Source organism: Haplochromis burtoni, unplaced genomic scaffold, assembly GCF_018398535.1.
Source record: "Haplochromis burtoni strain Fernald_Lab_line unplaced genomic scaffold, NCSU_Asbu1 Contig_411, whole genome shotgun sequence".
NCBI lineage: Eukaryota > Metazoa > Chordata > Actinopteri > Cichliformes > Cichlidae > Haplochromis > Haplochromis burtoni.
The window spans coordinates 321366-345227 of NW_024582772.1; the positions used below are offsets into that span (position 1 = coordinate 321366).

The 23862-nt window shown below is 42.4% G+C and overlaps 1 protein-coding gene across 4 annotated transcripts; it reads right to left on the reverse strand.

The window, feature by feature from the left end:
- Position 1: 1 nt before the first annotated feature.
- Positions 2 to 23303, reverse strand: add2 (adducin 2 (beta)). Of its 4 annotated transcripts, none has more exons than XM_014340987.2 (15): positions 22905 to 23303; positions 15612 to 15801; positions 14971 to 15112; positions 12348 to 12499; positions 10040 to 10120; positions 8727 to 8876; positions 8472 to 8615; positions 8150 to 8248; positions 7129 to 7305; positions 6585 to 6833; positions 5596 to 5712; positions 5399 to 5485; positions 5167 to 5293; positions 3668 to 3751; positions 2 to 1296 (listed from the first exon to the last, which is right to left on the reverse strand). In XM_014340987.2, the coding sequence occupies exons 2-15, from the start codon at positions 15756 to 15758 to the stop codon at positions 1043 to 1045; spliced, it is 2010 nt and encodes a 669-aa protein (XP_014196473.1). In that variant the 5' UTR covers positions 15759 to 15801; positions 22905 to 23303; the 3' UTR covers positions 2 to 1042. The 4 variants fall into 4 exon arrangements, with proteins under 4 accessions (XP_014196473.1, XP_042068988.1, XP_014196474.1 ...); XM_042213054.1 differs by lacking the exon at positions 22905 to 23303 and adding an exon at positions 20607 to 20626; XM_014340988.2 differs by lacking the exon at positions 22905 to 23303 and adding an exon at positions 18395 to 18801.
- Positions 23304 to 23862: the final 559 nt, after the last annotated feature.

The window sequence follows — 23862 nt, forward strand, 5'->3', positions numbered from 1 at the left end:
ATGTGATTTTAAATCAAACTCAACCTTTAATGACTGATACATGGTAACCTTGCAACACTCACTTATACATTCTAATATAAAATAAATTAAGACCATGAGCAAACATCACACGTCAGCGTCAGCTACTAGTTCAAACAGAAAGTCGTTACTGTTCAGAGGTATTCTGCACATTTAAAAAGAAAACGACAAAAAGTGGAATGTTTAGTACCTTCTGTTTACTGGCTTACAGACTGCACCGACAAGCGACAAATTGTTTATGCGTCATCCCTTTGGCTTCGATCAAAGCGTTCGCAGCAGCTCGTCGCGAGACCTCGCGTGCTCGCCCAGCTTCGTCTTCCCATTCTTGTCCCTGCTGTTTTAACACCAAAGCAGCGTTCAGCAGAGCGCGATCAGTAGCTATCAGCATATTTCTACATTGTACTGCACCTGTGCTCACATAGTATACCTGCAACATCTATCTGATACTTAGAACCAAATGATGACTAGAAGATGCCTATGATAATGAACAAACGCAAACGTGCTAGGATGTCAATCTATGTGTCATTGTGCCTATACATGGAGGAGGAGTGCATAACTCATTGGGGCGTTTGTGTCTTGCAAAATTGTGGATTTATTTAAAAAAAAAAAAAAAAGTCTGATCACAGTAGTAACCTCAGTTTTAGAAATGAAAATGTGAATGCCTGTACAGTGGAGTGGAGTGATGGAGCAATAGCGCAGCGAGGCTAAAAAATAAGACGTGGGTAATACAGAAACTGCGTGTGACGAGAAGTGCGTCAAAGTATCCCACCTGGGTCAAATATTATGTGAAAATAATCACCAGTGTTTTGTTTTTTAACTTCCTTAAGATGAGTCACCACATATATCATATGTGAGTGGTACAGTAAAGTATGTGTCGTTTGAGTACACCATATCTGTGAATGACATCCTAAATGGCTCTTTAAATACATCTGATGTGGTCGACTCCACCTGCTACTCCGTCATACACTAGGAAATATTTCACTGTAGTATTTCACCGAGGTTCTGCCACACGACTCCGAACGTCTCAGGTCTCTGCCTTCTCTTTCTGCTTCTTGCTCTTTTTGAGGAACGACGGAGGCTTGAACTTCTTTTTCTTCTTGGACGGAGACTTTGAGGGTGAGCCCTCCGGAGTGCCACCCTGCGGTTTGGCGGGCGGGGCGGCGGGCGTGGAGGTGTCGTTGGTTGAAAGGGCCTTCATCCCTTTCTCTAATTCCTCTGTCGTCTGCTTCTCCTCCTCGCCTCCGTTCTGAATGGCCGGAGAGTCGGTCTTTGTCTCCTCTGCTCCGAGTATCGGTGAAAAACAAACAAACACAAAAGTAAATATATTAAGCAGCCAGATAAAAACCTTAAAGCTGGGTGGAGCTGCAAAGCGACATGCTGCTGCAGATGAACATGCTTGCTTAATGAGAAGTGGGTGCTCTGTGGTTGCTCTGTACTTACTAGCGAGACAAGACTAAAGCACCAGAGGTGAGCGAGTGTACAGTGACACAGAAAAGGACAGACAGACACAGAAGGAGACAGCACAGCAGACACAACAGGTACACAAACAAATGGATGTCACTACAAAGGGCTGAAATGTGACAAATGTGGATCAAACTAGAAGTGAGTCAGACATTTTGACTTAATTAACAACACAGCTGAGTGCACCTTTATTACTGTTTTAATTCACTGAATCTGTAGCAAAATATACCTGAACCAGTTTGCTAAAGTGAAGTCAAAATGTCTTTTATGACAGAGAACTGTGACACACAGCGACGACAGCCTGTGTTACTCCTACAGACCTACACAGTGATCAATCCACAGAACGCACTGTGAACAATGTTTGTAGTTGTTACGTTCCCCTGAGGGGTCTAGGCGGGGAGGGGGAAGTAACAAAAGTGACCGGGTCAGAAAAAGGAGTCAAGGCAGCAAAAGGGGTAAATTAAAGAGTTTTATTAAAGTTTCAATTTATACTAACTAAAAGAGATGGACAAGCCGCTATCACCATTTAAGAAAACAAACAAAACTCAGGCGTTGGTCAATAAAGTAAAACGTAAGCCAAAAAGAAAGAGCAGCTCACTAGCTGCAACCACAACAACCACTCAGCTCACAAGCTGTAACCACACTTCTGGCCCTCTGGCCCAGAGCTCACCTTTCCCTGGGCTTAAATCTCCTTGATTACTGGTGAGAGTCAGCTGCACAAAAGGGAAAGGTGGCACCTCAGGCAGAAGAGGTAGTGTGACACGCCTACACAGGCACCTTCAGGAGGAGAGAGGCCCGGCTAGGGCCGTAACAGTAGTCCACAACACATGACAAAATGTAAAAGAGTCACAAACATGCTTTTTTTTTGTTACACACAGTAAAACCTTGAAATTAATATATTTCAATTGGAAGAATGTTTCCAAATGAAATACATTACTGTCCCTCAGGAAAGGAGTGGGCACCTCTTGTAGTTTTGTGGGGGTGGTGTGGGGCTGGGCCATCTTGTGCCACTTTGAGTGACCCAAGTTTTGCCAGCAAATGTCCTTCCTGGGCTTTGGGTCTGAACAGGAACCCCTACAGTTGTGGAGACCTTCCTGCATTTGGCCACTTGGGGTTTCAGAGCTCATCTAGGTTCTCATCACCACTCTGTGTTCTGACTTTTAAACTGGTGATTCATGAGACTTTGATGGGAGTGAAAGTATCTTCACGTCATAAACCACCTCACTGCCTGTTAATGTTGATGTTTTTCTCATCCTTACTAATGCTGCACACATATTAGCTTTAAATGAAAGCGTAACAGACTACTTACTGAAAAAGGGGATTAGGGAAGGTCACACGCACACGTTCACAAATACATGTGTGAGTTTTGTTCTGTTTTTTTGTCACTGAGTTAGTTTATTAGCTAATTTCTATTTTTCTGTCATACATATATCATTTCATTGGATGCTGCTCATATTAAAGATGGCCAAGGGTTAAGATAATGAGGTTGTACTGGTTCTCAGCCAGTTATCCTCTAAACCCTCAGTGTCAGATTTCCTACTCTTGACTCTGTATGATGTAACTAAGAGCTAATATTCCTAATATGGTCATCTCAGGAACACAGCCTCACCCACCTGCTGTTTAATCTTTCTATTTGATTAGTATAAAGATGTTAAAACAGCTAAAATAGTTATTTATACAGAGCATGTACTGAGGAGGTGCACGGCCCATTTACAAGATAAAAAAGTTTATTTTGAACCGTGCAAATGGATACACAAAGCTATCTTAGTAAAGTCTTAATGAAAAATGTTGGAACCGAGCAGAGTGCAATGGGTTGACTTTTTGATAAAGTGCCATCTGCTGGTGAACATGCAGGAACTTTATGGAACTTTCTTTTTTGGGATTAGCCCACTGACTGTCACTCTCAATATCATCTTTATAGAAAAATAAAAGACAACAATCAACAGGCAGACTTTGTGTGAATGCAGATCTGACTCAGATCTACCAAATGTGTGCTTAAAGCGCACACAGTTAGTATCTGCTGCATACGAGGAGAGGAGGAGTAGCACGGCTGTCATTGAGTATCTGAAGCATGAGAGGATAGAAACAGCACACCATCAGTCACACATGTAAGATCTGGAGCAAAGCTGTGAGTCAGAGAGTATGTGAGGCGAGCCAGGCAGGCAGGCAGCACTCTGCCGAGCCTCACCTGAGAGAGGAGGGTGGCTGGGAGGAGCGCCCTTTGTGGGGGACGTAGTGGGGGAAGACTCCTTATCATTTGCCACCTCCTCCTCTACTTACACAGCAGCACATAAACAAGAATAACACAAGCAGTGAGGGACAGTGACGGGACAGCTGTGCAGAAGGTTAGTTTTTTTTAAAGGCAAAGAGTAGTGAACACAGTTTAGACCACAGTCACAAGTGAGTTTGCTTAAAGCTGCTGTGTGTAGCATGTCGGGAGTTGCGTCAGGGATCCGGCATAAAAATCAGCCAAATGTGGAGCTGCCTGCTGTGGCGAGCCCATTGTGAATGAGGGAGCAGCCGACAGATGCTTTTAAAAAGCACCTGCAACAATTTATTTGAATTTTTAAATGTTACACACAGCATCTATGAGAAGGTTAGAATAACGTGTGAAAGTGAGCAGTAGCATAATTAGCCATTTTTGTTACACCATGTTCCCAAACATATGCAGACATTTTTTATGGCAATAGCAGTAAATGGTGCTGGGTCAGTTTAGGAAACTAAAATAATAGAAAAATGATCTTTATTAAAAGAATAACATGAAATGTATTTTACTCCTCTGTTTCTGCTAGCTTTGGTTTTTAGCTCATCTAATCACTGATATGCTCAATATTTTGCATAGGAAACATTTTTAATTTTCCTAACCAAATTCCAGCCTCTACTTTTATGTGAACAGTGATGTATAATAAATAATAATGATAACAATAATAATAATAATAATGTATACTTTATTGATCCCCGTAGGGAAATTCCTCTCTGCATTTAACCCATTCACTCAGTGAAGCAGTGGGCTGCCATTGGGCAGTTGTTACAAGTATAAATGTGAGTTTAGTTCAAAACCAAGCTAACATGCTAAACAGGTAGCTGACAGGCCGAGAACCAGCCTGTTAAGTTAGTTAACTAGCTCAAGCTAACTCTCTTCAAAAAATTGATCGTCACAAGCTACCAAGCACCCGACCTCACTTACGCTCTGGTGGTGGACCGACAGCAATTCTATGCAGATACGTTACGACACATGCTAGCCTTCCCCAAATAGTTGTTGCACTACAATGAAGACAATATTTGACGACCTCCCCTCTACTCTTAATTTTTCTGTTTTGATACCTCGGTAGATATCAATAAAGATGTGGTTTGATGGACATTAGAATAGTTTTTGGGTTTTTCCAAGGGTAGCTGCATAAGCAGAGACCACCCTCATTAACTTCTGATGGAAACCAAGTCATTTAGAGCAGGTCTGAAATATGACAAAAACACTCAGTTCAGAAAAGATATTTGACTGTTACTTATCGTTAACACTTGTGGTTAACATGGAATAAGATATTCAGCTATCACTTATAGTATGTCTGCATACTTTTGGCTCTCTGGTCTGTCACGATATTTAACTGTAATATTACTTAAGTATACTCTTATTTGACAATCAGTGTTAGCTTATTAGACATGCTGTGTGTTAGAAGCTAAGCAGAGTACCATTGGTTCCTCCATCCTGCTTCCTCTGCACCTCCTTGCGGTACTCCTCCAGCTCCTGGTCCGTCAGCTCATTAAAGGGGTTTGGAGGTTCTGGCTCTGGTGGGACTTTAGGTGGACTGACAGGGGACTAATAGAGAAGCAGAAGCACAAAATTACAGCTTTTACCTCAGAAGATTAACCTGTAAGAAATAAAAGTGAGTTGTAATGGAGAGAGAGAGAGACTGCAAACTACCGGAGGACTATCTTCTGTTATAACACTGGCGAGGACTTGCGACTGCGGTCCGGCTGTTTTCATGTCCTGACGATTCTGCTGTCGAATCTGAGGACAGAAAAGCCGTTCTGTAAACTGTTTTAGTTTCACGTGACAGTACACCGAAGGGAATATGGACACTGGGGAAACAGAACAAGCCAAAAGCAAAGAAGCGTTACCTTATTTCGGGTCTCGATCACCTCTTGGGGATTGGTGAACAGAGGCACAAACTGGTTTGGGTTCTCTATCTTGATGGCTGTGCTGCCAGCTTGTGTCACCTCTTCTGTCTTCAACCACTAAGGCGAAGAAAAGCAACAACACAACATCATCTAATTCAGTATTCACCTGTTGTTCACATCTTGTTATTATTGTGGGGGTTTTTTTTCTTTTTTCTGAGGCATTTTAAACCATTTTTGAAATTCTTGAAATATTTATACCCAATCTGTGACACAGTGTGTATTTTGCCACCAGAGGGCAGACTCTGCACTGTCACCGTCATAAATGAGTTGGTGGGTTTCCCCCTGCAATGCAGAGAGCAAGGATGGCGGGAGGTGCTGAGGAGGAGAGAAAACACAGATGCACAGCCAAGCTCCTCCCTCTGATGTAAGACAGCCGCTCTCTTATTGTTTTTATCTTTAAGGGACTCGTCATTTGCAGCTCTGCTTAATCCTTCCCTTGAGGTATCTGGAAACACAAACAGCGGCTCCACTGTCTACATCCGCCTCCATATGAATCACAGGAAAATGCTCAGCTTGCCTTGTGTAATGCAAATAAGATGTATAGCAGAAAAGATGGGGAGTTGCGTTATTCTGTTCCTGTGTCCACCTCTGCTTTGAACCATCTCACATGCTCTGCCCTCTAACAGGCTTTACTGTTGCTTAAAGGGAATCACTGAGCATTACAGCAGGGTAAGGCTGCTAGCCTCTGATTGGATAAGTAAATAGATCTGTGTCACTGTGCTGAGGTGAAGCCTCGAGGGGCCGCCCAAGACTTATATCCAGTAAATATTATTTCTCATCTCTCTACATCCAGGGCTCTGAAATCAGTTTCTATCCTCCACAGTATTTCGATTGCACCGGCTGCAAGTTATAGGACATGTCGTATTGCACAGTTAGTAGGAAAGACGATTGTTTTAAAGACAATCGCAGTAACTTAAAACGAGCCTCACAGTGGTGCGCTGGTGTCCTGGGCTGGCTTGCTCCTGGCTGACTTTCTGGTACGTGTTGGGGGTGTTGAGCCATCGGGTCCTCTCCTGCTGCTGGCGCTGGGCAAAAGGATGCTGCCTCAGCGCTGGGTGGACGCCATCGTCATCAAACTGGTGGAAGGCCGTGACGGTCGCCGGTACCTCCACCTCCCTCCGTGTTCGCGTTCGCTCTAGAAGTACAGGGAAGCGGTAGGCATAGCCAGTGCGGTAGCCCTGAAAAAATAACATGAGGAAGAAGTTCAAAGGTGCAGAAGGGACTGAATACTAGTGGAAATGTCACATTTTAGTCTTCTATCTTTAAGAAATTTGGGCACATCCTTGCATACATGCACGTAGATCGTTCATATATTTTTTTTCTGCTCTGTACAAGTCAGACAGTCTAATATACAGTAAAATCCACAAAACATGCGTGCAGAATTTTACATGTACAGCTAATTCTGATATTCAATAAAAAATATCAGTGAGCTGATTGTGAAACACGTGTCTGTTCAGGGTGATTCTTGTTTACCAGATTATCCAGAGTTCTCATGAGGGCTTCAAACTCATGCTCCCCAACGCGGCTCTTATGCAGAGGTCCGAAGGTGGAGCCAGCCCAGCCGACCGTGCCGGCTGGAGTGGGTTTGTGGATGGTACGGTCCAGCATAATCAGGTTCTGTTCTCCGCCAGCACAACACAACGCTGACACCTGACAATAAAAAGTCGAAGACAAAAGTGCAGTTTCTATGTTTCTAGCATAGGTCTGCTCTGCACACATGCACACACATCCCAGCAACTTCAGTGGTTGAAAAGGAAGCAAATTCAAAGTTCCAGGAACTGCAGTTCCTGCAGCGGCCACTTGAGGCTAAAAGCATCTCAATAACTCCCAAACTGCACGGCTGCTTTGATTGACTGTCTTAAAAAGCTTTTTATCACCCAGAAAAATAAACTGTGGTATTTGTGCCACTGCTGAAATGCTGCAGAGACTTAAACCATGCATTATGCTCTGTAGCTGTGCTGAGCAACGCACCGGTGATCGAAGCATGCACTTCAGGAGTCCCTGTTGGCTCTTTGACGGCTGGGTGCTATGACAACTGCCTGCACAGCCAACAGAAATAGACATCCAGTAGGCAATGGAGGCAAAAGCAGAGGCCAAAATCAGGACCATAGGTAGCGCTTGTTGTAGGTAAATGTAAGTTAAGTTTGTTTTGTGTTCCTCACAATAACTCCACAGATATATTAAGGGTGGCTATACCCTGAATTTTATATATGATCTATGATTTAGATTTAATCAAGCTCAGCAGTGTTTTACAAAAACCCTGACTGAACACCTTACAGTCACATATCTGCTTCCCTTCAGGCTTCACTGCTGCTCCTGTAGGATTACTGCAGAATTGCTTTGGCACGTGCTAACATACCTGTAGTGTTTTATACTGCAGTGCAGAGCTACTGGCTGAAATACGTGATACTTCATTTTCCCACTCACATAGCCACACACTCCATCTCCAGTGCGTCAGCTGTTTGTCAGTACTGTGTGCTTGTGTGTGTGTTACCTGGATCTGGCAGGCAGCCTGGATGTGGTAGATGGTGTAGAAGGCCTCCTCCACAGACTCCCCCAGAGCCACTATGCCATGATTCCTCAGCACCAGAACCTGAAAGGTATCATAAAATAGAAATATTACCACAAGAATGAAATCATCTCAGCTGGGAGACAGGCTGCAGCTCCAGTAATTAATCCAGCGCACGACCACATCACCCTACGTCTTCTCTCCACTCACTCTGAAACCCATGTGGGAGGCACAAGGGCAGCAGCTGCTGAGCTGAGCAAAGATATGTGGGTCTTACTGTCAGTGTTGACTCTTTTAGTCTGCTCACCTTACAGGTAGGTCCTAAGCTCTTCTGTAACTCCACTCGGTCCTCCTCCTCCTCCATAACTCCATTGTAGTCATAGTAGGCTACGTCCCCAACCAGCAGTGCCTCATGGGACAGTGGCAAAAGGCCAGACTTCATAGCTGAAACCTAGAGATAGACTCAAGTCACAATGTGCTAAAAAAACTTCTTATTTTAGGGAATAAACAGAGTAAAATTCAGTTGTTTTGTGTCTGCATGTGTCCTCTAAAGCTGCCTCACTGCTGCTGTAGCCGGTGTGTGGAGATGAAACAGACAGCGAACATCTGGCCTGGCCGAGTAGATGGCAGAGTGCAGGCTGAACTTTTCAGTGTCCACTCCCAGGTTGGTGCTCCCCTTCTCCACCACTTCGCCCAGGATATTCACCTTTACCTGTAAAAGTGCACAGCGCCATCACAGGGTCACATTTAGCAGTAAGGCTTCCTGTTAAGATATTTCTATAACGTGGAATTCATATAGAGCAAAAATATAACACAAGTTGCATATGTAACAAATGTAGCTGTAGGGGAATGAATGATGTGCACTTTTTACTTTTATACCTTTGCTCATGTGTGATGGTTCTGTTCTTCAGTTAGTGTGTGTTGGTAGCAACTTCAATAAGTCAGAACTTAAATCAAGGCTGCGGTGATAACAATGATTAGTGGAGGAGGAGGAGGAAGAGTTATTTTCTTGTGCCTGTAGCAGCAAATGAGTCATGACTGAGCCACAGCTTCGTCTGCAGGCTCAGGCTGCTGAGGCAGAGGGCTCTCCACAGTTAGCCAACAGCCTTTTTTTTCACAAGGCACAACTTTTCGTGGCCAGACCCTAAAACTCACTTTCCCCTTCAAGCAAGTGATGCATAAATCGTTTTAACTTGTACTTATACTGTACTTATTTATATATCTGTTTATAATCTAATAATTGTATTTTAAAAATGTGAGATTTGGTCAGATGTCAGATCAAAAATGCTGACCGAATGGTTTAAGTGGCAGATGAGAACAACAGGAAAGAGCAGATAAAACAAAACAGGAAGTTGTTGTTTGTTCAGTTTCATTGAAAGCACTGGCTTCACATACAATGTAATTGTGCCTGTTTGCTTAACATGAAGACTCTTATATTAGTTCTGAGGGTAAAAATGATAATGAAGTTAAATGAGAGATTGCAGTGCTCTTATTTTACTCAGTTAGATTTCTGACTGTCGTAAAGGGCAGCCAACATGACATTTACAGCCATGTAGGCTTGTAGCACAATATCTTACATCTCCTAGATTTCTGGGATGCCCATATTATTATCACCATATTGTTCTATGGCATGTAAACATTGAGACATGAGATTTACTGGAAATCGACAGGCATTTTGATGTATGCGTTTTCATTAATAATATTTCAGTCATTAATCTCAGTGTAATTTTAAAGAATAAATGATCAAGGAAATCAGTTGGACATTCACTGTAGCACTCATTAATTATATAACAAATGAAGTACAATCAAAAGTAGCATTGTATCAGTAACAATGGAGCCAGAAGAACCCAGTCACATGTGTTGCTGCTGACTCACCAAACTGGATCCAGTCACCTCACTATAGGCCAGTCCATCTGGAAGCACAAGGAAGTGTTCCTGTTCTTTACTCACACGCAGCTGTCAGTGAGAGAGAGCGAAAAAAAAACTTACACTACTGTCTTTTATACACAGACTGCATATAAAAGATGGCCATAACCTGCTTTCTTTTTAATGGCCACCAGGGGGTGACACCTGGTTGCAAAAACACTTTGGGCTTTAAAGGGAACCCCGGCTATTAAGACATGTTTGCACTAAAATATGTACAATAACATATGTGGTATTAAAATACGCCAAATGTTTTCCTTTTAAGCACATTTTATATAAAACCGATTTACCAGTAGGCTGCCATAGTTATTTACTTCTCAATGCACTCTGGGTAGTGACATCATACGGTTGCACCGCATCGAGCTCACAGTTAGCAGCGCACTGGAAATGGCTTCTGTTCAACCTTTCCAGGTTGAACCAGAGCAAACCGAGAGAGAGAATGAGAATAGTCAACCAGCACTTAGTTTAGATGAAGATGAAAACAATCCGTCACACGAGGACGCGAGAGTGAGGGAAAACTACTGGTGTCTATGCGGCTACTGCTTGCCAATGTCGTGCCAAATTATGTATCCTCGACAGAATTTGTTTTCCCTGCGTTGGGACCTTGGCACAACAACGGATGGGATTATTTAAATAAACCAATGACATTTTGACTGATCATTATTTGTATCCTTCTGTAACTGTACAGAACTGTACTGAGCTAAAACCTCCAAAATTTCAGGAGCAATAAGTCTTTGGACAGGGGGAACAAACTGTGGTAGAATCAGCCTGATATTATTTGTATCCCACTGTAACTTTACTGTATAAAGAGCTAACATCTCCAAAATGTCAGGAGTAGTTAGTAATTATAAGAAGTGTTTATGAACTAAAAATCACAAACGTGGGATACTGTTAGTCCATGATTTTGAAAGCCCAGTGTATGCTCCCGACGCAGGGGAAACAAATTCTGTCGGGGATACCTAGTTTGGCACGATGGTTTCGAAGGTTTGGTGCACTGGTGTTGCATGGAGAATCTGTAAAAATAATGATATCGTAATTTCACTTTATAATGAAAATTAGAATTCTATTAATGTTTTCATCATGCGGTTATGCGATACCATGGATAGAACTGAGCTCTTTACAACAAACGCTCTCAGTCGCCGCTGCCATTGGCAAGCAGTAGCCGCATAGACACCAGTAGTTTTCCCTCACTCTCGCGTCTTCGTGTGACGGATTGTTTTCATCTTCATCTAAACTAAGTGCTGGTTGACTATTCTCATTCTCTCTCTCGGTTTGCTCTGGTTCAAACTGGAAAGGTTGAACAGAAGCCATTTCCAGTGTGCTGCTAACTGTGAACTCGATGCGGTGCAACTGTGTGACATCACTACCCAGAGTGCATTGAGAAGTAAATAACAATGGCGGCCTACTGGTAAATCGGTTTTATATAAAATGTGCTTAAAAGGAAAACATTTGGCGTATTTTAATACCACATATACGTTATTGAAAGCACAGTACATATTTTAGCGCAAACGTGTTAATAGCCGGGGTTCCCTTTAAAGAAAATAGCCCTCAGCTCCTTTGTTCTCTGACCTCAGTAAAAACTTTACTTCTGAGGTTGTGGTTTGAACCGTTAGCTTCTTTTAGAATACAACTTTATTATAATGATTTTAATTAACTTTATTTTGTCTGCAGTACAATAAGGTGACTTAAGGGTAAGCTTTATGATTTGTCCCTCAGATTCTCACCAATCTTTCATCAGGTCCACTAAGATGACGATAACAAAAGTACTCAGGTGTAGGTTTCATTAACAAGATTCATTAAGAAGTAGGTGGCCATCTTTTGAATACAGTCTATGATTTTACTGACACATCAAAAATCAAGAAAATGCAGCACAGAACGACAGATTTATATCATCTCACTCACACATATAGCAGGTAAATTCCAGTTCCCTTGATCCTCTTTCTACTCCGTGTGTTTATCCTGCAAGTTCATATGGCCCATCTCCTTCATTTTACTTGCACTTAATCACACAGATAATATCCTCTACAGATAATTGCTTTTCCTTTATTCATATCTGAAACTAAGTCATACCATGGATTAATACTGCTGTCAAATCACTCAGCGACTTATGAGAAGCACATCTACAACCTAATCTCTTAATCAGCCTGTTCAACTTACCGGAAGGCAGTGTATAAGTATGTTTCACATGCTTCCATTAATGCTTCTTAAAAGAAATAAGGCTAAAGTGAGGAATGTAATGTGAGAAGGCAGCAGAACTGACTGTGAGACAGGTGCGGCCGATCTGGGCCCAGCCAAAGAGGTCGAACAGGCGATGTGTGCTGGCCAGCTTGCAGCGCATCAACCTCTCCCCCTTCACCATGCTGCCAGGCTCCCAGCCATGCAGGTCATTGATGGGTGTCACCATCATCATGTCTGTGCGAGTGGGAGGAAGAGAGAAAGCAGACAGAGACAGAAAAGAGGAAGTAAAGCTCATGGTCTGCACACAAAAGACTGTTTCAATAAAACATCATCACCACATAGGTAGATAACATCTCATTTAGCTCTTTTCCTTAAAGTCAACTTATCGTGGATGCTCATATTAAACCAACCTGGGAGAAATACGCTCTTTCTTTCTAGTTCCTGTCAGTACTCGCACTGCAGCATTTTGGATCAACTAAACACTTTCCAGGGAGCTTGTAGGACAAACTGATAGTAATGAATTACAAAAGACAAGCCTAGAACAATAAATAGCACACTTAACTATTCAATAGCATACTTAGCTTATAGTGCTAGCACTTGCTACTAGCAAATAAAAGTAGCTCAATGGAAAAGAACAATAGTCTAAATCAGTGGTCCCCAACCCCTGGGCCTCGGACCGGTACCGGTCCGTGAGTCGTTTGGTACCGGGCCGTGAGAGTTGAGGCTCAGGTGTGAAATGTATGGTTTTCAGGGTTTTTATCGGTTTTCAGCGTTATTTTGTTATCGTTTTTATCGTTAACTCGGTTTTCCTGGGTCTTTTCACGTGTGTTATGAATAAATCTTCTTTTTTTCGGTACCGGTACTAGTTTTATTTTGTTGTATTTATCCGCGACACCTTAAAGGCCGGTCCGTGAAAATATTGTCGGGCATAAACCGGTCCGTGGCGCAAAAAAGGTTGGGGACCGCTGCTCTAATGTAACTAACCTTACACCTTTAACTCTGGAAAAGTTCTTCATGAAGTATGACTAGTAAAAAGAAACTCCTGCAGTCTCATTAAAATGTTAGCAGCAAACAGATCATGGATCTGCCTTCTTTTACCAGCAAATTTACAATTCACGGGCAAAATCAGTACTGTAACTCTCAAGATCCTCCTGAGAAAGGCAACCGCCATCAAGAACGTAGCCGCCTTATAGGATGTTCATCAGTGACCTGACCTGCTTCCCACAAGGCGTTCTATTTCCACCTCGTTCCCAGTTCAGTGAACATGATGTGAAAGAAATGTGATTCAGCAGACCAGGCCACCTTCTTCTCTTCTAATGTTCACCTTCCCACATCAGATGCTTTTAAGCCTGGACATGGGAAGGTATGAGCAGGGATTACTCTGTTGACACTAGGGATGGGTACCGGTGTCGGTTCTGACATAAACTGTAGTAACCAGACTGAAAAGCAGCGCACATTTCGGTGCTTTATTTCGGTGCTTTTTTTTCCTGAGCTGTGATACACTTCTAGCCAATCATTTTACGTTTCCGAGGATAGTAGGCGGGGCCAGGTACGTACGTTCTTTTATGCAGAGCTACAGATTAAAAATGCCCAAGGCGAAGCGGTCAAAAGTCTGGCTGTACTTCACAGCAAAATATGCAAACTCAGCAGCAACAAGTGCTTTAAGCTGATACTGTCAAAGGAGGTAACACCTCAAATCCGATGAAACACCTGGCGACGCATAGCGTTTTTTAAAAGCCCAGAAATGCGCCGTATGATAGCTTGCTGCGAGACCTCACACCGAGCGCATCTACTGTGCGTGGGTTGCCTGTTATCTGACCCGGAGTTAGCAATATCCCCCAAAAAACCCGAAGAGGAGAGTCCTGGCCCCTAGCCCTGCCAGTGTAGCAGAAATGATGAGGTCATCCTCATCATTTCTCATCATTTCCTCATCATTGACGGCAGCAGCAGCCGTTCTTCTCTGCGTGAGTAGCTTAATGTTGTTCGTGTGTAATTTACGTTGAGTAGGCTAACCACGTTATTAAATTAATGCATGTAAGGTGAACTAGCAAACATCATCATAGCTACATGCGGCTGTCTTCTTGTTTGATGGCAGATACTCCCTTCACCCTGGCCAAAAAGGCTAAAATGACCAAAGAAAAAGTGGAAAACAGTTAAACATGAGAGGTTTAGGACAAAGTTTGTGTTTTTTCCATTGTTTAAGCACTGCTTCCAGCCAAGAGTGATACCATATATGCCCCATAGCTGCAGAAAAGGCTAACATTGTTATCTTTTTACAAAAAACAGCTGAACATGAGAGGTTTTTGGACCAATTTTGTGTTCTCCATTCTTTAAGCACCGGTTTGAGCACCATTTAAGCACCGGCACCGTTTCAAAAGTACCGATTTGGCACCGGTATCGGATAAGACCTAAACGATACCCATCCCTAGTTGACACCTTTCTATCATAGCTACCATTAAGGTTTTCACTCTCCACATGCATCACTGAACCTTGGCCACTGCAGGAGTCTTTCCTTGCCCTTCCTTGGACTCCTTTTGGTAGGTGCTATTCACTGTATACGCTACAAGAACAGCCTAACCACTCAGGTCTTACTGTAACGAGACAGTCCGTATCAGACACTTCACACGGAAAAGTTTTAATGTTGTCTGTTTATGTACATAAAGCTAGGATGAATAAATATTTACTAAAAGATGTGGAACACATACTTGAGGGGGAGACGGGCAGGGAAGCCGGAGAGCCATGTGAGGCCATGAAATCAGCCAGCTGCCTCAGTGCCCATAGATTGGATGAGCTGCCACCCTTCTTCATCTGTTCCTGGATCAGCACATCCAGCTCCTCTCTAAATGACTGCAGAAACACAGATAATAAATGACTATATTATCAAAGACATATACACAGATCATGCCTTAAAAATCTTTTCAGCTTCATAAAAATGTTTATTTGAACTTCCTTTTGCACAGTTTGAACATTTGAATACTGGATTGACTCCTTTTCCCCCACAAGCTAAAACTCACTGCAAGTGTTTGAAAAAGCGTCTAACTGCAACAATTTCACAGGAGCTTTAAGCACAATCACAACTTTATAAACACTTGTCCGTTACATGGGTGAGGGTGAGTGAAAATATTTAATGAGTCACCCTCATTGCATCCGTCCTTGTAATTCATAGTCACTCTCACTCCATATGCAGAAGCACACACAATCACTCAGCATGGAGGTCCAGCACTGGCTGTAACCCGAGCTGTCACATGGCATTTGAGACCAGATTTATTCATCTATGAGGAGATAATCACATCCAGAGAGGAGAGAGAGGGCAAGAGAGGCTGAGGGGAAAGAAAAAGAGTCTTACTGGACTCTGAAGGAGGCTGGAGATGCGTTTCTTATGCTGTGGCCCGATGCTGGGGGTGGAGTGCTGGGGAGACTGGAGGCCCTCGGAGACTCCATCACTGGGACTGCGCTGCACCGGGGTGCCCTTTGGGGTGGGAGACTTGCTCATCTTTTACTATTTTGCAGTGGGCGTCTTACAACCAGGGGTGGATCTGCAAAGGAAAAAATGCAGTTAATTACAAAAACTGTAAATTGTAAATCGCAGTGGCCTTTTCAAGTGCTTACAAACCGTCAGGTAACACTGATCATTGAGATGTAAATGTTTCTGCTGATTTACAAACTGTGAATGTCACCAGCTCTAGTGCACCACATGTGGTCTGCAAAAGAATCTGATGTAAATGATAGTCCTATTAAATTTTACTCGTATCGCATCAAATCACAACAACAGTCACATCAAGCTGCTTCATATTCTAAGGTAAAGACCCTAACAATTAAACGACCGCCTATGAGTGAGCACTTTGCACCAGTGGGAAGGAACCTCCAGCAGAAGCAGGCTGAGGGAGGGGCAGCTGCTGTGACCAGTTGGGTGTGACGACAGGATGATTGTATAGTAATGCTTCACATCTGTATACTATGTACGGATGTGAAGCATTTATGGGGAATAAAAAACTAGCATATCTTGAAGCCACAAATTGTGTTGTTGTTGTGATACATCAGTTAATTTGAGAAATCTCTGTATGTCTGTTCCCTCACCTACCAACTCTTCGCACCTGCTTATCCAGTTGTACTGCTGTGAACCTATTACCCAGGTCTGTGGCAATACAGAAGGTAGACTCTCAGTTACCAGCAGAGAGCATCTGTTGTCAGAGGGGGGGCAGTGTCAAAAAATGTGGGCTATTCTTGCTCCAATAGCAGAGAAGTGCAAAGTTATAACATACTGGAACATTTAATTGATGCACAGCATCATCAACATGCAGGCAGGATTTGGGATGACTGCATGGCAGCATGTTTGCACTGAGTGAAAACGTGTTTTTGTAGACTCTCTAGAGTTTGAAAAGGTTCGGTTGATTAGTTCTCATATTTTGGTAAAAACTGTTTTCCCTGGTCCACTCTGTGTGGAGGAGACAAGCACACACACAGGTTTTACCAGCACAAGTTAGTGTGAAACCATCGCCCCAAATTGTGTCTGTTTTCAACACAATAACTTAGCGATTGTGGTCTCAGTTCATTAATTTCCTGTTTTATTTTGAAATGACTCACCTAAGCTAAGTCTACATGATTCCTTTGCTTTTTTCTCTCCCATTAGCTTATGACACACCCAGGATGTATACATCCTCCCTTCGATCCCTCACTGAATGTTTCAGCATTTTGTCACGCTTTCTGGCATGTTGGGATTTTGGGTTGTTTTTTTGGATTCTCCCTCTTGCCTCCATCTTTGTCAGTTGTTCTCTACCTGTGCTTGACCCAAGCATTGCACATTAAAAACTGACATAGCTGAGTCCACTGTTTGGCTCAGCAGTTGCAGATTGTCTGCACATGATGTGTATAGTAGACCTTTGTAAATTGTAGCCACAAAAACAAAACAAAAAAACTGGTTTGCTCTCTTCTCTCACTCCAAAATGCAGCATGACTCTGCTTATTAGCAGAGAGCGACAAATATAGGATTTTTAAGACCAATACCAATATTTAATAATAATAACACTGGTTGATATTTTTATCGATGCTGATACCAATAGACCGTGTGTGGAGAGTATGGGGAAATCTGTGAGTCAGCCATATATCATCAACAGATGTTAGGGCTAAAATCTGTGAAAGGATCGCCTCCCCTGTGAATCTGCTGTAAATAATGACACAAGGTAGCATAACAGTTCATACAAAAAATATTTAAACTTAAAATCAGTGTTTGTTTTCTTTTCCTCTTTTTTTTTTTAATTAAGTGTAATTAAGTGTGCAGTCTGGGAAAGACCACTGAGCATCCAGACGTTCCATCCAGGCGTGGCCCGGTAGGTATGCTTGCAAAAGTCACATACACATGTCCCCAGACATTCAAACTAAGCCCAGATGTATTCAGAGTTTGCGCTCTTAAGCTTATGTAAACCATTTTCAATTTAATTTTTAATGATATGTAGGGAAAAGGAGCATTTGACAACACAATATCCTGAATTTAGTTTAAAAACAATCAGAAGGCACATCATGGACAAGCCTTTCCTTACAGCAGGAGTGCTGCTCTGCTGTGGTGTTTTTAAAAACATTTTTTAAATGGAAAACAAGTTTCCACCTTTCACTTTCTGTTCATACCCAGCAGGAAGAACGGACAGTCCAATCAGGATGTGCAGATGTGATTTAAAAAGTAAAGTAGGAGAATAATAAATAGTTACAATACACTCCAAGAAGTATGTGAAAATAAGTTTAATAACCTATTCTTAATATTCTACCCATATCATTCTAAAGCAGCAGCCATAATCCTTTTCAGCTTAAAAAGACACCCCTATCACAGCTTAGCCAAGGAAGTGTAAGTAAATATGCAAATGAGAGGAAAAACTTTTAAAGCTTAAGCACGCAGGAGCTCTGCTCACACCAGCCCAGAGAGACGCTGAAGAGATCAAGCAAACGCGATCGAACATTAAAGTACAATTGTGTCTTCATTCAGCACGCTCATTTAAGTACAATTCAATTCAGCTCTAAATACCTCTGTGTTTTTCAGCATCCTGCTTCACAGCAGATAAATAAACAACGAGCCGGCCTGCGCATTAAGCCTCGGCGTCCTTGCACGTTCAAATGGGAGCATTAAGATGAAAAACCTACCCTCGCATTAAGGATGCCGTATTCCTCGGGGCCCTGGACGGTGGAAATGCAGAGCCATAGAAAATGCAGCATTAGCAGTAAGAGCTCACATGCAGAACCACTAAGAGGAAGTTAGCATGCGATATGGCTCGGTAATTGGAGAAAGAGTAAAAGAGTTACCGTAAGGATCTTCAGAAAAGAGCTGGCCACTCCCTCACTCAAACACACTCTGCTGCAGGGAGCAGATAAGGTCGCGCACACACCACACCCTCCCTCCAATGCTACCACTCACTAACTGTCTTCATTACTTACTTACTCGATTAGGTGCATTACTGCAATGCCACTGTTTGTGTAACCTCAGCTGAGATGCACTCTCATCCTCTGAAGGTACGAGAGAAAGTGGCAGCAGACACGTGCATTACTGCACCTCGCTGCAGCAGACGACTAAACCTTTAATGGAGTTTCTGAATAAACTGTGCACTTATCCCAACATCAGCTGTGCAAAAACATCAGCCAGTCCCTGAAGAACTAAGCCCCTCCCCCAAACACACACACACACACTGTGTTATATTATATGCAAGCTACACTGCTGCTTTAAATCTACATCTATTCACATAGATGGGTTTGTTTTAATGCTTTTGGCGCTCGTGTTTCACCAACAGCAGCAGCTCTCTCTTTTCCCTACCAGAGCATGGTGTGTGTGTTTCTCTGTCTCAGGGGGCAGAGGGGGCCCAGCTGCTGACAGGCACCAGACAGAAAGCTGCTCTCTCCAGGGAGGATCCTAATGACTAAAAGGGAGACATGGACTTCTGGCTGCTGGCCTTCCATCACTGCCTCCACCCCCTATCATTAGTCTCCCTGTGATGGCTGAACATGCTGCATCATCACCTCACTTTTGTTTCACAAAAGCTCAAGACGACTTCCTGAGTTCTACAGCTGAATCAGTACTTTCTAACCAAATAGTGAAATCAGACAGGAAACGATCATTTTTAAGTGAATCTCATTCTGCTTTTTTAAGGATTTTTTCTTCAATGTTTATCCTTAAAATCAAACCCCGGAAACTAAACACGCATTTCTCTTTTAAAGACACGGAGCTTGTAGTGCATTATTTTCCACATTTGAGGGCTAGATTTGCAGCAGACAAAGCTATCATCGAGTGGTTTTAAGTCATTGTGTCTGAGCATTCACATCCAGCAGCGCAGAGGCAGAGAGCACTGACTCAACATTTTGCATTGCTGGATCCATTTTCTTTGGCTTCCCTTCCATTTAGTTCATTTCATACCTTTTTAGCAAATCCAAACCAGCATTCCTTCAATAAATCATAACAGATTCTGGTGGTGAAACTGAATAATTGTGGTCAGTCACTGAGTTTTAATGTCCTCCATCACAATTTGCATTTACAGTGCTGTGAAAAAGTACTTGCCCTGTTGCTGATTTCTTAGGTTTTGCATATTTATCACATTTATATCTTTCAAATCATTAAAGCAATTTTGTAATTACATAAACACAAGTGAATGCAAAATCCACTTTTTAAATGATTTCATTTATTTAGGGATAAAAGCTATCCAAACCTAACTGTCTGTGTGAAAAAGCAATTGCCCCCTAACCCTAATAACTGGTTGTATCATTCTTGGAACTGTTATCAAGCGTTTGTGATAACTAATAATGAGTCTTTCACATCACTGTGGAGGAAGTCTTGCCCACTCTTCTTTGCAGGATTCTTGTAATTCAGCCACATTGGAGGATTTCCAAGCACGAGTGGCTGATTTAAGGTCATACCAAAGCATAGCAATCTGATTTGAGTAGGCATAAAATGCCTTATGAATAATTTTAATTTAAAGAAACCATATATGACCATTTAACTTTTGTGCATTTAGCTCTTCATCATCTCTCCCTCTCCACCACTGACTTCTCTTTCACCACCTCATCCTCCACAACTCAAGCCTCATCTCCTAACCTGGAGTCAGGGCTCCAATACATAAAAATATGCATAAACATGTTTATTTTTTCCTAATATTGTTGCAGTTATTGTCAGCTGTGTGGACATGCAACTCTCCTGTCTCTGGACAGCTGGCCACTAAGTTTTTAAATCCATCAACATTAGTGCCACGTCAAAAGACGGTTTCATTAATGCTGGCTAACAGCAGCTAACAGCAGCAAAACAGCAGCACTTACTGACAGAAAAGTTGAGCATGTCCTCAACAAAAAAAAAAGCATGTCCTCAACAACTCACCTCAGTATCACTGCCATCAGACACAGCTGAGCTTCATCGACTCATCGATTTGTACTCCTGTCACAAGGTTTTACAGCCTCCTCTGTAGTAAATAGAGGTGGAGGCATATTGGCAGCTGAGGTAAACAGCGGACTACTACAGATGCACTTCAGATGAATTTGAGGTAACTCAGGGATAAAAGCCTGAGATAAAACAAAATGTTTAATTGACACCTGTCCATATTTTAGTCCTGATTTGCTGCTAAGTGTTAATATTATTGACGTATGTTAAAATATATTGTGCACATAATTTTTGTATACACAAACACACACAAAAAAAATATTGGTAAAAAGACACCAGCTGTACTGGGTAAAAACAAATAAACAGAGTTTAGTTGACTCCAATTTGCTAACATGTAGCAGTGAGATTTTACGCTTTAGATTGGACACATTAAACATTTGACACAAGAGTGTCTTGTAGAAATGCAGTGTGCAGTAAATAAAAGTGCATTTATGCAAGATTGATGTAGAGGTATAATAAGTTTTGCAAATTCTCTGTAGGACAGTTATGTCTCTGCAGCCTCTAATGGGAAATTTGGCTCCAACTTGACAAAACATCAACACAGAAAGCATTTCAGCACATGAGACCAGCAGCTGAAGACACACACAAGAAATGGAGTGAACTACGTTAATTACAGTATTACTGAATCCTGCAGTTATTGAATATTCCTTGTGTGATAATGCACGGATGATAATGCATGAATTAAAAAATTCAGCATATGCTAATTGAGTCTAAGAATAAAAAGTATGGAGCTGGACATGAGCACAATATGCTTTTTAAGTTGTTTCAATTTAAATTCAAACAACAAAATTCCCACTTGCCAGTATCGTATAAAATAAACTCCAGTTTTGGTGATTAACAGTTTTTTTGTTTTTTTCAATTACAACCACCACCAAACTGCTCTTTTAAATACATACTGTCAACAAATTATTGAATTAAACAGGATGAACACAAGTTACAGGCTGAAAAGGTGTCTTAAGTTCATTGCACCTACCCTTTTTACATAGCATATGCTAAGTAGCTATCCCTCTGCATCTGGAGTTCAAGAACAAATAACTACACAAAACACACAAAAAAACCAAACATTTTTAAATAAAAAATAATCATGCTTTTGAACATTTTTCTAACTTACATAGTGAATTACATCATCATAATTCCTCATCACAATATTTCACATCTATTTTGTTCTATTTGTCCTGACCACTGCTTTATTAAAGAAAAGGAAAAACTATTTATCTTTCCAAATTCAAACAATCTCCACATACAGCTTACAATACAGTTAAATTTTAAGGTGCTTTGGTTCATTATAACCACAACAGTGTCTTATTCGATAGATGGATAAATGATAAACAAAATCCCCCAATAAATGCTATGATTTCTCTTGAACAGGGTACAGTGTGCAAACCATTGTTTTTACAGCTATTTCTTTTTTCAGTATTGCTGAAGTCTGACTACTGTGTTACCCCACAGTCACGGCCTGCCATTGTGCTGGGGGAGATTAAAAAAAAAAGGGGGGGGGGGGAACCCAGATGTGTCACATGGCGGGGAGGGGGGAGATGCGTACAGGCCAATTGATCCAGAGCAGTGCATGCAGAACACAGGATTGTAAACGAGGATTAACGTACAAAACTGTTTTCCGAGTTTTTCCCTTCTTTAGCATCCTCCTTTCTTCCGCCAGTAAACCGCGTGCGCTCTGCATGGCTGCCTAGCAACATTCGCAAGCACTGCAGCATCAGCACCAGCAGCGCGGAGGTTCCGGTAATGGCCTCCTGCAAAAAGGCAGAGACCAGCGACGGTAGCACAACACTACACCACCCCCCTCAGTGAGCCAAACGAGCAAAGGCACATTTAAACCCAACTACAGTCCAAATAAAGGCCGCGCACAGCTAGCGAGCGAAATACAGCGCAGGGAAAGCAACGACAAGCAGACGCGGTGTGGCTAAAGTAGCAGAGAGGCGCTGCCATTACAGGCTCTGTTAACAGACAGCCTCACACCCACCGAGCCTGGCTGCGGAGATCATTTACAGGAGGGGAGAATGTGCGTGAAAGCTGCATGCGGCGTGGGCCTCTTAATTTCATTGTGCAAAAATAGAGTTGGACGCGCAACACCAGCAGCTTAAACATGAAGTAGTTCAGGCAGGCATCGTCAGAGAAATGCGCACACAACGCTCATGCACGCGTCAGGGAGGACCCCGCACTACACCCAGCCTTTTCTCCGTGGATAACTACACGTAAATATCAGCAGTGTGGGCTACTCACCTCAGCGCATCCTCGGGAGCGTGTCTGCTGAGTGGGTGCGGCACACCCACAGCCTGAAGACGTCCTCAGAGTGAAGGAGTTAATTGCAACAAATCTGTGTGCACTGGCTCCTTTGTCAGAGTGTTTCAGGGCCTCAGCTGATACCAAGTCAACCGACCCTGCTGTGTTGTTTTTTTTTTCATCGCTCAGTGAGCCAGGACCAGCCCACTGCCACGCCTGTGCACAGTCTAGCACCCCAAACACTCCCAGTCAGTTCGCCACAGTGAGGATCCTGGCAGTGTGCTCGGTTATTGTGCTCGTAAAGCCTTTTGACGCACAGTCCTGGAGGATTTTATTATCGCTGTCTTTTTGTTTAGTCGTTCAGGCCCACTTCAAGTGAAGAAAATATCATACATCAAACAGGCGCCACCTTCTGTTTTTAACACAGCACAGCCCGAGAAGCAGGAATATGCAGATTGTAGGTGTTTGGAAATGAGTTTGTCAGATTGTAATTGAACTAGAAAGACAAGGTGGTGGGAAAAAAGGAGCCGCAGGTCGCTTCCACTTTTATTTGACTCTGCTGGAAACCATGTAAAGACTGTGTTTTTACCCCACGCAGACACATCCACTCCAGCACAATCAAGCACTGCTACACGAGGTTATGCAGTTGATCCTTTGTGTTTTAGGAGGCTCAGCTTGAAAAAGTACTAAAACGGACCCCCGTGACGTCACTACGGGCCAACACAATATTTGCTCAACCTGCAATTTTATATAACTGATTTCTTCCCATTCAAATAAGGTTAATCAGATCACCAGAGAAGATTATGGATATAGAGGTTATGATAACACTTAATATGGCCAGAATGTGAATTCCCCTGTAACTGTGTGGAATTTTCAATAATGTGACATGGAATTATATTTAGATGCAAATACTTAAAGGCAGATACACTAAGGGAGTAACAAGTCACGTTTTTACAGG